The sequence below is a fragment of the Gobio gobio genome, assembly GCF_949357685.1.
Source record: "Gobio gobio genome assembly, chromosome: 16".
Classification (NCBI taxonomy): Eukaryota; Metazoa; Chordata; class Actinopteri; order Cypriniformes; family Gobionidae; genus Gobio; species Gobio gobio.
Window position 1 is genome coordinate 31,114,109 of NC_137109.1, and position 16,337 is coordinate 31,130,445.

Consider the following 16,337-nt stretch of genomic DNA (forward strand, 5'->3'; position numbering starts at 1 on the left):
ATACAAACGGCAACTCAGAATATGGTCTGCTATTTCCCAGGAACATTGAGATTCCTGCCAGTAGTAGCAAACTACACTCACCTCACAGATTTTTTCCAGAGAGGGGACAAAGTAGACATCGCAGACAATAGCAAGGGCATAGAACATATATACTGCCTGTGATCACAACAGCACACAGAAGACAGGTCAGCAGATATCCACTACTTAACCTTCACAAACACCAAAGTCCCTTTAAGACAAGTCATTTCACTCAGCGGCCATCTTCAAGTGCAGTTCCGATCTCTTTGAATGGGGAAACATCAAATTCTCCAAAACTGTAAAAATGTCATATTTGAAATCACCAATGAAATCTGACAACAACTGTCTCATAAATTTTGTTTCTTAACACTCGAATCATGACAAAAATCTAATGCGCATGCGCAATCCTAAACACAGTCTCAGAACACTGCGTGTTTCTATAGCAACCCAAGCTTCTAACTGCAGCTGCAGCGACACAATGACTTTACTAATCAACGATTGGCTCTTTCATTTACAAGGCGGGGCTTATTTGCCATATTGGGCATTGCACTTTTTCCCCATTCATAAGTAATCGGAGTGCATGGTCTTCCTATATATAAAGTCTTTGACAAACACTCAGACCAATAACAGACCGGTCTGCATAAAGTCTTTCATTTTCAGTTATTTTATTATTTTGAATTTTGCTGTGTATTATAGCAAACAAACAGGTTTATCATATCAAATCACAAACTACAAGTCAAACTAAAATTCAAGGTGAAATTTAAAACTCGTACTGAAAAAAATATAGCTTAAAATTTTTAATAAAATAGGAAATGAACAGGTTATATCGGTTATATTTTTAATGTTTTTGAAAGAAGTGTCTTATGCTCACCAAGGCTGAATTTATTTGATCAAAAATACAGTAAAATAATAAAATAGAGAAATATTATGACAATTTAAAATGTCTCAAGTTTCCTATTTTGGTAACACTTTACAACATACGGTTTCATTTGTTAATGCATTAACTAACATGAACTAACAATGAGCAATCTATTTTTACAGTATTTATTTTTACCTTTATTAATGTTAGTTAATAAAAATTGGTTCACATGCATCAACTAATGTTAAGTAAGTAAGTAGTAAGTAAACTTTATTTATATAGCACCTATCACAGATAAAAATCACAAAGTGCTTTACAAAGTATATGAAATTTAACAAATTAACGCAGCACCAAAACAACACATAAAAGCCCAAAATTAACTAAAAGCTTGAATGAATAAAAGTGTCTTCAGCTGTTTTTTAAAAGAATCAACAGATTCTGCCACACGCAATGCGGGGGGTTAACAGATTCAACGTTTTATAAATGCATGAATAAATGTTGAAATTAACATTAGGATTAATAAATGCTGCAGAAGTATTGTTCATAGTTAGTTCATGTTAACTACTGCAGTTAAAGGGTTAGTTCCCCAAAAAAAGAAAATTCTGTCATTAATTACTCACCCTCATGTCGTTCCAAACGTTCATCTTCGGAACACAAATTGCTCTCTGACCCCTCCATAGACAGCAATGTAATTAACACTTTCAAGGTCCAGAAAGGTTTGTTAAAATCGTCCATGTAACTCCAGTGGTTCAACCTTAATTTTATGAAGCGAAGAGAATACGTTTTGCACACACAAAAAAATCTAACAAAAATTAAATTGCTGTCTATGGAGAGGTCAGAGAGCTCTCAGATATCATTAAAAAAAATATCTTAATTTGTGTTCTGAAGATGAACGAAGGTCTTACGGGTTTGGATGACATGGGGGTGAGGAATTAATGGGTGAACTTACCCTTAACTAATGTTAACATATGGAATCCTTATTTTATAACATTATCACTATTTTAATATATTTTAAAATTGAATTTATTCATGTCAAGAAACATTTCTTAGCAATGTTGAAAACATTTATTTGAAACAGAAATCTTTTTGAACTTTATAAATGTCTTCACAGTCACATTTGATCAATGTAATGCATCATTGCTGAATAAAAATATTAATGTCTAAAAAAAATCTCATTGACTCTAAACTTTTGAACAGTAGTGTACTTTGCCTGATACGGTCAATCATTGCCACACACAGTTCTCTGTATATTTATCACTGGACTGTGGCATACTTACACAAAACACATGCAGTAGAATTGCCCCATGCCTCCTCTGTCCCTTAGTGAAGATGTCCTCTGGAAATTCATGGATAGCTTGGTGGAAAAGTGAACATTTTTGAGAATGGAAATGGGGTTAAAAGACCATTAGGAATATAGCACAGAGAAACTATGCAATCCATAAAGCAAGGCTAACAATATCCTGAAATCCCTTCAATCACTATGAAACAATCTTGGCAGCTCTAGTCTGTACTGAAACGGGTGCTAATCACATTTAGCATGTTAACGTTTGTGTTAAAGGTCACATAAAGGTTTTGCATCTGACCGTGCACAGTGGCTATGAAACCGTATTCTGGGTTATTAAAAATTGTGACCTTTAAGAGAATATCTAACCACATATTCAGATTTTGGATGTGTGGAAATCAAAAGAAGGCCAAGAAAATGTTATTTATCCGTGAAAAACACTAAACTATTTAGTGTTGTGCTTTCTCACTTCATTGATGTACTGCAGCTCTTATCAAGAGAATGTGCTGCATTTAACTTAAGGGTGTTAAGAAGCTTTTGTCTATTGTAACTAAGTGGCAATTGAATTGACCAGCCTTTTAGCTAATCTGTAATAGTGCAGAGAGGCCAGGAAGAGTGGGCCTGTTAAATCAGAGGACTGGTAATACTTTAGCCCACAGCTTCTTGAGATGCAATCAGCGTGAAGACTGTTCTTGCTCTGACTGCCTTAAAGAGGCCAGCTGTCTAATAAACAGCCATGAAATAAAGACGAGGGAGGAAATGACACCCCTTTAAATGCTAAGAATAATAAGTATCACAGCTTTTCAGTTTTTAAACTTCAGACAGACTTTGCATCTAATTTGTTGCATATATCAATTATTTTAAGTGCCATTTAACTAGATAATATGCCGAATGTAATGGGCAATATGTCTTGATTTTTATGAGCAATGCTATCGAATCTGTTATTGAAAAGCATAGCTGGAACAAACAGCTGCTCATTTACATTTAAGATTACATTTACCAAGGACTCCCTTATTGAATTTCATAAATCAGTAGGATTTATAAATAATTAATGGGGTGTAATGATTTTAAGGGCTTTTAGAGCATTACATTTTATTACATTTGCCCTCCAAAAGTGATCTGCTCAGCATACACTACCGCTGCTCTTTTTAAATATTTATGAGCCTTGCAAACAACTTAAATAGTAATTAATTATATATAAGCAAGAATAATATGTACAGATTAAATGTAATCAAAAATGTAATCAATTCATATAAGCCATTTGTGATGTGTGAACAGTACAAGCAAATAATCTTAAGCAAAACAGTGTATTTTTATAGTTTTAAAGTGAATTATATGCAGTGAATGAAACGCCTTTAAAGGGATAGTTCCCCCTTTAAAATGAAAATTAATTCATAATTTATTCACCCAGGTGTTGTTCTAATGCCGTATCTTTTTCAGACCATAAAAGGAGTTTTTACAGCACTCGTAATGACAGTAAATAGCCACCAGCGTTAAGTAAAAAAAATAAAAAGAAAGAAAAAAAGACGCAAAACAAGTATAAAAGAAAGGTCCCATATTATTGCTATATGTAATACAACCTCCTAGAAATCCCAAAAAAGTATCCGTGTACTTTCTTCACAGAGTTAAATATCTCAGTTGTCATGAATGCGATAACTTCTTGATATGACAAACACAATGGAACCTCAGAGAAGAAAGTACATGGATTGTATTTCATATCATGTTTTTTTATTGATCAACTTGGAGTGAAGTGCGGCACATAGAGTGTCATGAATGTGTACCATGCACAGAAGACATGGTCAGGATTTTCGTTAAATAATACATTCAATTTCAGTTTGTTTTTCACCAAACCCTATCATATACCCCCAGAACATACGGAATATACGACATGTGTTGTATGGGACCATTCTGTCTTCTTTTTTTTATATAAAGCTTGATGCTGGGGGACATTTTTTTTATTTATTTCTGCTTTTGTGGTCTGAACAGCATACTGCATTAGAACAACACCAGGGTAAGTAAAGGATGGCTAAATATTAATTTTAGCGTGAACTATCCCTTTAAATGATAGAAATATAATTAACGACACCAACTATATCATATATAAATAAAGGTGCAAGGTCCAGAAGGTGCAACCCTGTGTTAGGATCCATTAAGGGTTGTGGGACATCAGAACTGTCATAAGCTTTAATAACTGAGGCACTGAACATTTATTTGCTGAAAAAAAAACACTCAAAAAAGTGAGGGATTTGGAGAATGAAAGATGAAAAAAGGAAAGAAAGGAAAAAGAGAAACCTCTGTCAATGAGTGATTTGTGCAGCTGATTAAAGGAAAAAAAGACATATGATGAATCTATCTAAAGTGGCACACTTTGAATGCTTAAAACAGACTATCCTCTGTTCTGAAATTAGGGATTCTGTTGCTTAGTAACATAAGCCTCAAAGGGGGCTTGACTATGAAGAGGGCACCTGTCTGCATCATTTCACAGAATGAGGAGGCAGGGGGAAAGATAGCAATATATGGATGGATGTAATTCAGAAAGACAGGCAAATAAATAGAGAGAGAGAGAGAGCTGCTCAGGCTTTCACTCACCAGCTCTCGGTGTGCTTGATGTCTGGTTCTCCTCTATGATTTGCTGGGTTAGTTTACGCCGGGTCCAGATCAGGTCTGAATCCTCTTTGGAATGGGCTGGAAAAATGCACAATTTGTATACCTTTATCTTTTTTACTTCATAATTGGTCCAAGATGTTCTTTTTTTATGGCACATATTTAGCTTCTCAAGACAATTTACATTATAAATATATACAGACATTATATATATATATATATATATATATATATATATATATATATATATATATATATATATATATATATATATATATATATATATATATATATATATTAGGGGTGTAATGGTACACAAAACTGACGGTTCGGTACGTACCTCGGTTTTGAAGTACAGCAGTTTTAAAAATTTGCTTTTTATTAATTTTTTTATTAAACAGTGGTTTACTGAAAAAAATTGTGTCTGACCTTAAATTAATTCAATTATAACTAAAAGTTACTTAAGGATAATGCTGTAAACTATATAGGGAGCCCTTACTTGCACATTATTACTATCATATTAAAGGTTAACAACAGAGCCCAAACTATGAGCCTAGATTCAGCTGATATTCATGTTTAGATATAAGGGTAACACTTTACAATAAGGTACATTAGTAAACTACTTTAGTTAAAGGGGTGGTAAACCACGATTTCACTTTTCTAACTTTAGCTAGTGTGTAATGTTGCTGTTTGAGCATAAACAACATCTGCAAAGTTACAACGTTCAAAGTTTAAAGCAAAGGGAGATATTTGCTTTTAAAGAAATCAATTTCTAAGGACTACAGCAAACGGCCGGTAGGGACTACTAGACATTCCTCCAGGGTCTCTGACATCACCAGCCCCAATATTTACATAAACCCCTCCTCCGAGAATATTAAATAAGGGGGGGGGGGGCATTTTGTATCGCTGCAGGGAAGCTTTGTTGTGGTATAGTTATAGGCTGGAGTGTTGTTGCCGTGATGCAGACGAAACGCTGTTATTTTCATCCGGATTGCAGGTCCACTTTGTTCAGCCTTCCTAGGGACGGGGGTGCGTTGCACTGCGTTTAACATACAACATGTTATATGCATGTGTGTATGAGACGGAGGGGAACAGGTCGCATTTGCAGCAGATATATGCTGCCCATCATAAATCAAAGCACGAGACAGACAGGGGTCGGAGGGGAAGACCGGAAAATGTGACATAATGGACAATATTCGTCTGTATTTGCAATACACGAGCCACGGTTCAGCTGCGAGAGACAAACACTGCCAGTGTGAATGCACAACGGGCGCGCACGGCTCCCACTGCACATTTCAAGGAGGAAAGCTTCCACAATCTTCGCGAGTTCAATGCAGGATTCGCACAACGGCTTGTCCTGAAAGATGGATTTAAAAACAGAAGCTGTTTAAGGGCCACAGCCTGTAAGTATGATTTATTTTTCGGCGATGTTTTCCTGTAATAGTTCGTATTGTTAATTGTACGTTGTAGCAAGGAAGTACACAGATGACAACGCTGTTTGGCTCAGCAAACCAGTTTGTTAAATGCTCATTCATACTTAACGTTATCCGACAAACACCTAATGTTACAAACTTTTTTTTTTAAATCTCAACAGCGAACTTGACATTAGCGTAAATTATTCTTTGATTAGAGCTTTTATGGATTGTTTATCTACAGGCATGCTAAACATGGTTCTGTGTTTGATTTGGCTACTAGTAAAGCCAATGTTTATTGTTCGTTTTGGCAGGCCTACACTCTAAAAACGTTTACTATGATTTACTCAATTTTTTTGGTGAAACATTTTAACAATAATAAAATTTAGTAAATTTTAAAGCAGTGAAATCAATTACATACACCATATGAGCGGAGCAAATGCAAGTAAAAAAATTAAGTAGATCTGTGTAACTACATTTGGTACATTTACAAATTAAATTGAGTAGAAAAAATTGGAGGAAAAACATTTAAAAAACAATATTTAAGAGTAAAATTAACTGTTTTTATTTATGAGTGATATTAACTCTAATAGTATAACTTTAATTTCCTCTAAACCTTTGTAAAATACTCCACACAACCACACTTATAACATGAAAATGGCCTTTATTGACAATGAGTAAAGCAATACAGCATATTACAGTTGAGATGTATACAATATTTTACAACATATTTACAACATTAAACTCATGTAACAAACAAGTAAAAATTAAACATTTAAAAGTATTCCTCGAGCCTGAGATGGACTCGCGGGTGGACTTTGAACTTGAGACCGCCGTCCTGCATTTCACTAGTAGTTCAAAGATACTGCAACGTGCCTGACTCCATAATCTGCCAATAAACAAACAGTGCACAGTTTTAAGAACATTTTATCATCCAAATTAATTATATTCATTATCTTAAGCAATAAAGTCGTGTGTTTTGAGCAAGGACTGAAGCACCAGGGGCTTAAAAGACAGATGCAGCACTCGTTTACTCACATTGCGTCACTCACTGTATGTTTTGCATTAAATAAAAAGATTTTAAGCTCAGTAATGATTTTATAGATAAAATAAAACACACAAACCTGAATTTCACAGAAGAAATGTTCCAATTCTGCAACACTGAGGAGAAGAAACTTCTCTGGAGACTAGTTCAAAAAGCAGCGCTCAATCAACCGTCGAGCCGTCGTCACGTCAAGGGGCGGGGGAGGGGTGCAGTGTTATAATTAAAGGGGCTATATGCAACTTTTTCCCCAAAATAAACGTAACAATAGCCTTTTTATTTTACCATTTATGACTCAAACATCTCCTGATGAGCATACTGACACCTTGTCCGCTCACAGTGGGTGCACCTATAAGTAGGGTTGGGAATCGTGAGAAATTTTCCGGTTCCGGTTCCGGTTTCGGTTCCGCCTAACGATTCCGGTTCCGATTCCGGTTCCATTAAAATTATTACACAAATAGTGGTAAAGGAAAAAGGCACAATACGCAACTCAAACAATCCATTTTGTGTTTATTACTTGCTCTAAAATTAATTTACAGGTTGGCAATGTCAAAAAAGTCCTGTACTGTACATATATTACAGTATTAATTAAGCCATTCTTGCAACACATTGTTTTTCAAATGAACACCTCTGAAATTGTCTTATTACATTTTCTCTCTCTGTCTCTGAATAAAACCAAGTTATAAATTATATTTATTAGTTATATTTATTAATTAGTTGTATATTAATTTAATAGTAATTCAGTTATTCAGTGAACTTGTAAATAATAAATTGCAATTCAGCATTACAAAGGTAATTGTGCCTAAACGCTTACCTAAACCATGGTGACTCAACGGTTGACATATACATATACATATATATATATATATATATATGCCTTACACTATAAATCTGGTATAAGCCCTGAGGCACTTTGTGCTGTAGCAAATGTTTTGTCAAATTGCTAGTGCAGCCTCCTTTGCATGTTATTAACTTTTCACATTTTGCTTCATTATCATTCATTCTTTGGAAATGAATCCATACTTGTGACTTTCTCTTCGCCATGCTGGTGGTCAACGAGAAAATATCTGACGCAAAACCGTAAATGTGCAGCGCGAGGGCTTTCAGTGCTGAACTGCGTTGCACTCCTGGAAGCGACAGGCAACGTAATTAATATTCATGATGAGGTGAGCCAGGGTTGCCAGGTTTTCACAACAAAACCCGCACAATTGCACAATCGCTTCAACCCGCGGACATGAAACACAGCCCGCGGCAACAGTGGAAAGCGGGAAAACCACGGACTTGGCAACACTGGCTGTCACTCGCTATGAAAGGATACGCTTCCAGCGCTTCGCACACACATTGCACCAGAACCGTTTTCGGAACCGAAACTTAGGAATTTCGCGCGGTTCTGGTATTTTTCAAAAATCAGTTTCGGTTCTGAATAAGAACCGGTTCTCGGTTCCCAACCCTACCTATAAGCCTGTATCCAGTGATGCCAGTAACGCGTTACTTAGTAACGCGTTACTCTAATTTGACCACTTTTTCCAGTAACGAGTAATCTAACGCGTTACTATTTCCAAACCAGTAATCAGATTAAAGTAACTTATCCAAGTCACTGTGAGTTACTTTTTTTTGTCATTTTCCTTAGTAAAAATATATATTTTTGCTTTCTTGTTTAGTCTCAGCAGGGTTTTCCTGCATAGAGAATTACGAGGCGGCCGCTCCGTCTGTCGACAAAACTCAAGACAGGCAGTCACTTGCTCAGATTAGGCATGTCGTGATAATTAAATAATCATCAGAAATATATATTGTCACATTATCCTTCAGCAATCATTATTAGTATATTATTATTTGCTAGTAGCCTACAAAGTCATCTAAAGCTATTCCATAGCTGAATGTCTTTCCTCCGCTGCTCTGTCATTCTCCGTTCAGCATTCAAACTGCGCGTCGTTCGGTTCCAGTCAGCAGTCAGCGGTAAAGCTCATTCCATATGATATATTCCCGTTATAATACTTGATATGTTGATAAAATAATTTATCTTCCTGGAGTTTATCTAGCGGTTTCTGAAAGATGTTGTGCTCGCTACTCAGGTGACAACACAATGACTATTAATTAGCATCACACGCACAATAACCAGAATTAAAAACTGTGAAGAAACAAATAATCAGTGAATGTTTGGACCCATATAGGCTACATAGTAGACTAGGATTTGTGGGCTCGACGCTCATCTTCTCTTTATGCCGTGGACTTTTCAATGTGCACTCGCGCTGCACTGCACACTCTGATTCCATGTTGCTTTAAGCGCATCATTCTGCACCCGGGATGCGCATAAGCGCTTTGTTGCCGCTCTGTTTTGAAGCGTTTCATATATTTTCATAGTTTTGTGCACTTAAAGATTATAAAAAAATATATTGTTCTCACGGATCGATCATATATTTGTTGTCCCTTTACAGAGCTGCACATTACGTTTACAATAAAATATAAATCTTGTAATTTTATATTATTTGTGTAGGCCCATATAATTATTTACATTCATATATAAATATAAATTAAAAATTAAATATAAATAGTTTTTCATAAATGTATTTAATAAAAACAAAGTAATTTGTACCTTTTCATTAACATGTTTAGGGTTTTATGTTTAGTGTTTTATGTTTAGTGTAGTGTAACGTTTTATGTTTAGTGTTGGCAAAAACGGTTGTCATTTTTATGATGAGGCTGCAGAGGTGTTGTCGGCAACTGATGAATGTAACTAATAAAGTAACTTGTAATCTAACTTAGTTACTTTTAAAATCAAGTAATCTGTAAAGTAACTTAGTTACTTTTAAAATCAAGTAATCTGTAAAGTAACTAAGTTACTTTTTCAAAGTAACTGTGGCAACACTGCCTGTATCCTATTTTTCCTATTTTCTGGCGGGTCATCTTTTCCCGCGCTGTCTGCGGATGTGACGTCACCACCACTGCGAGAGCGAGCAGAAAATGAGAGCAGTTCTGTTTTTTGGCCACAGGTGTCAGTCGCGAGTTTAAATTTCAGAAAAAACGCATATAGCCCCTTTAAGTAAACGTACTAAATTTCTTCAGTGCTTGTTAAATATTAATAATCTTGATTTGAATTAAGTAATATTTGTGGTTCTTGAAACAGATCGATTTAATTCTCCCTGCTCAAATATTTTGATAGAAATTTCACAAATATATTAAGTATATTTGAAATAAATAATTGGTTATTCGAACACTAAATTCTTTTAGTGAAAAAAACTTAAATATAACTGTAAATTTGAGACAAAATTAACTGTTGGATTTTTAGTCGATTATTTTGGTATGTTCAACTCAAAATATCAAATAAATGATATTTAGAAATTTTATTAAGTTACTAAAGTTAATTATTACTGTGATATTTACTAAGCCACTGGATTATTTTTTTAGAGTGTATATATAGGCCTATATATATATATATATATATATATATATATATATATATATATATATATATATATATATATATATATATATATATATATATATATATATATATATATATATATATATATATATATATATATATATATGCGAATATTGTGCATATATTTAGTGAAAGTTGATTTCTCTAGTAAATTAACAGCTGTGGACACTGAGGTAAATGATGCTGCGCGACATTGTTTACAAGCTGTTTGACGTCTTTCCGCGGTTGAAACACTGACTGAGCGATTACACGACATATGATACGTTTTAGTAAGTGTTAAAGGGGTGGTAAACCACGATTTCTAACTTTAGCTAGCGTGTAATGTTGCTGCTTGAGCATAAACAACATCTGCAAAGTTACAACGTTCAAAGCAAAGGGAGATATTTGCTTTTAAAGAAATCCATTTCTAAGAACTACAGCAAACGGCCAGAAGGCGACTACACACATTCCTCCAGGGTTGGTGACATCACCAGGCTCAATATTTACATAAACCCCTCCTCCGAGAATATTAAATAGGGGGGTCGGGGGCGCCATTTTGTATCGCGGCGCTGTTGTGGTATATAGTTAGGCTGGAGTGTTGTTGCCGCGATGCCGAGGAAACGCTGTTATATTCATCCGGATTTTAGGTCTGGGGTACTTGCTTTGTTCAGCCTTCATATGGACAGGGGTGCGTTGCAGAGCGTTTAACATACAGCATGTTATATGCACGTGTGTATGAGACAGAAGGGAACAGGCGCTTGCGGGGCTCCCGCAGCACATCTCACGGAGGAAAACTTCCATCTTCGCGAGTTCAATGCCGGATTTGCACAAAGTCAGCTGCATAAGACAAACACTGCCAGTGTGTGAATGCCCGACGCGCGCGGGGCTCCCTCCCGCAGCACATTTCACGGAGGAAAACTTCCACAATGTTCGCGAGTTCACTACAGGATATGCACAACGGCTTGTCCTGAAAGCTGGATTTACAAACAGAAGCTGTTTACGGGCCACAACCTGTAAGTCTGATTTATTTTTCATCGATGTGTTTTCCTGTAATAGGTTGTACATTGTAGCAAGGAAGTAAACAGATGACAACACTGTTCGGCACACCAGTCTGTTAAATGCTCATTCATAACGTTATCCGATGAACACATATCGTTACAAACACTAACGTTAAAATCTCAACAGCGAACTTGGCATTAGTGTAAATAATTCTTTGATTAGAGCTTTTATGTGTTGTTTATCTACAGGCTTGCTAAACATGGTTCTGTGTGTGATTTGGCTAACTTACTAGTTAAAGCCAGTGTTTAGTGTTTTGGGTTAATAGTTCTTGCGACAGATATTTGGCTATAATCGTTCTAAAAATACAAAAGTAACAGTGCCATTCAGTAGCGATCACCTATAGATCCGCAGTCTTTACTCTTGAGGACTGAACAGGTTCTGCTCGATCATCTTCACTAAAATGTTCTGGGTCTGATTCGGGCTCAGATTGGTATGGTTTTATTGACGCCATCGTTTCTAATACTGACCAAAACACAGTCTACCGGTGAAGGGAAGGGGCGTGACGTTTCCGACAAACGTGCACTGCGGTTAGCGAATCACAACACACTGGGCCAGCTGACCAATCACAGCCCACTGTGTATTTTTGAGGGACTGGCTTCATACAACCCGGAAAGCATCAGACCGTTTTACAAGGAAGGACAGAGCAGTGTAGAAATAAGGTCAAATATATGAAAAATAATGCTTTTTTTTTTTAAAACGAAGCATGAACACATGTTACAGTGCACCCCACAAACACAATCAAGCCTTCAAAAGAATGTGTTTTACCACCCCTTTAATGTATCCTCAACATACCGTAAGATCGCACCGCAGTGAATTGACGCGCCTATACAGTGATCAGTCGTCACATTAAAGAGCGTCAAAGCGGCATTTATCGTTTGAATTTCAAGATGAAATGGACTGAATACTTAATATGTTCGAGTGGGAACTAGGATTGAAGAGTGTTCCGCACTTACACACGCGCACCGAACTGAGAGCCGAAACGGTTCGGTATGAATACGTGTACGTTACACCCCTAATATGTATATATATATAATAAACACATTTTTTTAACCATTTAACCAGTTCTTTAGTTACACCAAAGATGCAAAAGTGCTTGTATTCTGCATTTTCTAATAAAAAAAAAAAAAAAATCAGGCTTTTGGACACGCTGTATCTAACTTAAACTCCAACTTATTTAAAAATGGGCAAAAGATTGAGGCAATCAGAATGCTTCCTACCGTCCTCTCAAGTTTCCATGGAAACCTGATCTAAAAGCAGTGATTAATGAGTGGTGTGGAACTGGATTTGAGCCCAGAGAGGGTGTGGTTTAACCAAGAACCAAATGACAAAGATAGTTCTCATTTACATATGCAAACTAATCGGTTCCAAATATAACTGCAATAGGCTAAATGCCTGCATATTAAAATATGCAGACAATATTAAGACAATGGCACAGTAGTGATTCAAGAGAGCATTTACACATAACAGCAACCTGTATATTTTAAAAAAAAAAATTTATAAGTAGAATTTTTTTTCCAATTATGAGTTTACTGTTAATTTTTTTAAGGTCATAACCAATGGTCAATTGTCAATTGCTAAGATGTTTCCATCTGATTCACCAATAGTCTATACGGTTTCTCTGGATTTTGACATGCCCATAGATCCACATCTAAACATGCATTGTGATTGACATGGTAATGTTACAGTCTATTATTAAAATTAAGCTTAAGTTACTAAAATAAAATCACACTCTTTCATTCAGCTGTAGATTCCAATGGCAATGGAGCTGCTTAACATTCAGATTCAGCCTCCCAGAGGAACTCATTACTCACACAGACAAAACTGGAAAAGTTAAAGGCACTGTGAAAAGATCAAATTATAAGCAAAACAGAAGAATTGCGACAGAGAAGCAGGTCATATTATACATTTTTCCCCTCATCTGTCAGCATCTGTTTGTGCTTTTCGACAGGGTGTGGAAATGTCACCTCTGATACAACTCACAGGGAAGTTGACATGAGGTGTAAAAATGCTATATTCTCGTAGCAAGCTTTTCAAAAGTGTGGGGGATGGATGTGGTTTGTTTGTTAACAATAAAAACGATGAATACAATGACAGAAGGGTACAAAAGGCAGACGCTTTTATCCAAAGCGACTTACATTGCATTCAAGGTACACATTTTTACATTTTGTCAGTTCTTGCTTTCCCTGGGAATCGAACCCATGACCTTGGCATTGCTAGCGCCATGCTCTACTGTTTGAGCTACAGGAAAGCGTATATACATACCTCGGTTTTTTTTAACCACAGTGTTCGGTTGGGTTCTGATGGCTTGTCACATCAGTTTTTTGCTATTCTATTCTTAGGCGACGGGAACAGAAAGAGGTTAAGGAGGGGAAAAAATGCTTAAAAGACTTGAAAAACCTTACTTAAACTTAAAACTTTACTTTAAAAAACCTTGTACACATTCCTAGTGTATAGTATAATATAAAATAAATATATATATAAAGATTTACACTGGCAGCTCAGAGCTGTACAGCAGCATTTAAGTATGAAATTTAATGAATAGATGTAAAAATAAAACACTACATAGACTTCACTATAAAATATACATTGATTCTTATTAAAGCTACTGTATTAATGTTTTTCAGTCAAGAACAGAGAGTGCTTTTCTATGTCTTGTGTAGTTTTATTAACGTTAAAGTCCCCATAGTAGGAAATAATATGGAAGTCAATGGCTACCATCAACTGTCTGTGTTCAACAGAAGAAATTAATACAGGTTTGGAACAACATTGGATGAGTAAATAATTACATAATTTTAGAGGCTAACTGTCCCTTTAAGGACAGCGTGTCAAGGCTGCGCTGCTGTCAATTTAAGACGTGCACCTAATATACAGACACACGCAAATTTACTTTCACTTTACACATAACCGAATGTGTTTATGTTAACCTTGTGTGTATTTGACACTATTAGCACAGTAAGACTACTTAGTCCAGTAATCAAGTGTTTGCAGGCTTAGTGCGCGTTCTGCGCGTTAAAACGGTGCATAAGCACGCGAATAACCGGCAAGGCTTTAAAACGCATGCAAATAATGAACTTTCGTGATTGTGAAAAACTATAGTGTTCTGTGAGTATAACTCTCTGACACCAGCATTGCAAGCGTGTCTAGCACTGTGTATAGTGATTGGATATTTGCTCATATCAGCGCGTAGACTCACAGGCACACTGCAAAAACAAAAACAACGCATTTCACAAGCGTGTATTGAACCGTGAATGCCGTACCGAACGGTTTAATATTATAATGAGAATTGTGGCATCCCTAAAGCGTTTGTGCAAAACTGCGGGAAAACTGCAGAAAAAGTGTGGGTGTTGAACCCTCTCACCGGGAAAAGTGTGGGTGTTAAAACACCCACATCCCCCACGGGTGCGACGCCTCAGTAATAAACAGCTTTCTCTCAAACGTTTATGATATTTGTCATCATTTAATTATGGGTCAACTAATTGTGAGTACTCGTACATATTTTTAATCCATTTTGTCAGACCACAGTAACCAGTTATAGCAAAATGGTGATTCAAAATGCCCAAAAATAAAAGGAAATGATGACCAAAGCACATGGGCATGTTACGCATCAACTAGTCTTAAAATGATAGATCACCCAAAAAATAATATCCTGTCATCATATACTTACCCTTATGTCATTTAAAACATGTATGGCTTACTTTATTCTATGGTACCTAATAGAAAATATTTTGAAGAATGTTGGGGTCCAAACAAATTTGGGCTCCACCGACTGTCATTGTGTAAATAATAATAATAATACTGAAACATTGACACATTTTCCAATATATCTTAATTTGTGTTCCAGGTTCGAAATGACAAGAGGATAAGTAAATGATGACAGAATTTTAATTTGGGGGTGGATTATCTCTTTAATACCTATGTAAACATGGTTCATATAGCATTATATTCTGTCATATTCATTTAATTGTCATAAAAGAGCTGTTAAAACCTTTTATCTGCTCCCCATCAGCACTTAAATTACAACAGAAAGTTGGTACCTCTAAAAATGGAACGTAATTAAAAGAACCCAGCTGGACTGATCTTCTCTGATGTCTGAAGAACTTCTAAACCCCTGCTGATTCAACCCTTCAACCTCTGAAGATGAGTAATAGGCCCAATACACAGGTGTGATGTCCAGGTAACAATGCCGAGAGATTCTGGAGAGGTCACTGTGAAATATGTCAGGCTGAAGCAGCTGTCACAGTGATGCCCTTTAGAAAAAGGCAATTATGTGCCTGCCATGGTCTGCCACCCCTGCAGTTCAGTAAGTCCCTGCTGCTCACAGCCTCTTTTGGGGTTTTACTGTGACATCATTCATGTATGTCAAAAATAATAGGCCTACATATTTCTAAAAAACCTCTCGAACAGTTTGTTTTTAATTTAGGGTGGATAATGGCAGTCCCAGACCATTATAGCTGCATATGTGGTTGATTCACAGCCACATTGCATCACAGAAACACATTATGACAGAATCTTGTTAATGAATCATGAACGTTCCACATCTATCCACGACAATGAAAAATTCTCAATTGTGTGTGTACACACCATGAACCACAGTAAGACGGGAAATACGCACAAAGCAAACCTTTAACAAAATATATATC

The 16,337-nt window shown here is 36.1% G+C and overlaps 1 protein-coding gene across 1 annotated transcript in view; it reads right to left on the reverse strand.

Moving 5' to 3' along the window:
• Positions 1–16,337, reverse strand: part of slc24a6a (solute carrier family 24 member 6a) — a 29,513-nt gene that overhangs the window by 12,661 nt on the left and 515 nt on the right. The window contains exons 2-4 of the mRNA XM_079839110.1: positions 4,749–4,844; positions 2,155–2,231; positions 82–156 (exon numbers count right to left, since the gene is read on the reverse strand). Coding sequence (XP_079695236.1) covers positions 82–156; positions 2,155–2,231; positions 4,749–4,844 — 248 coding nt within the window. The remainder of the gene's footprint in view (positions 1–81; positions 157–2,154; positions 2,232–4,748; positions 4,845–16,337) is intronic.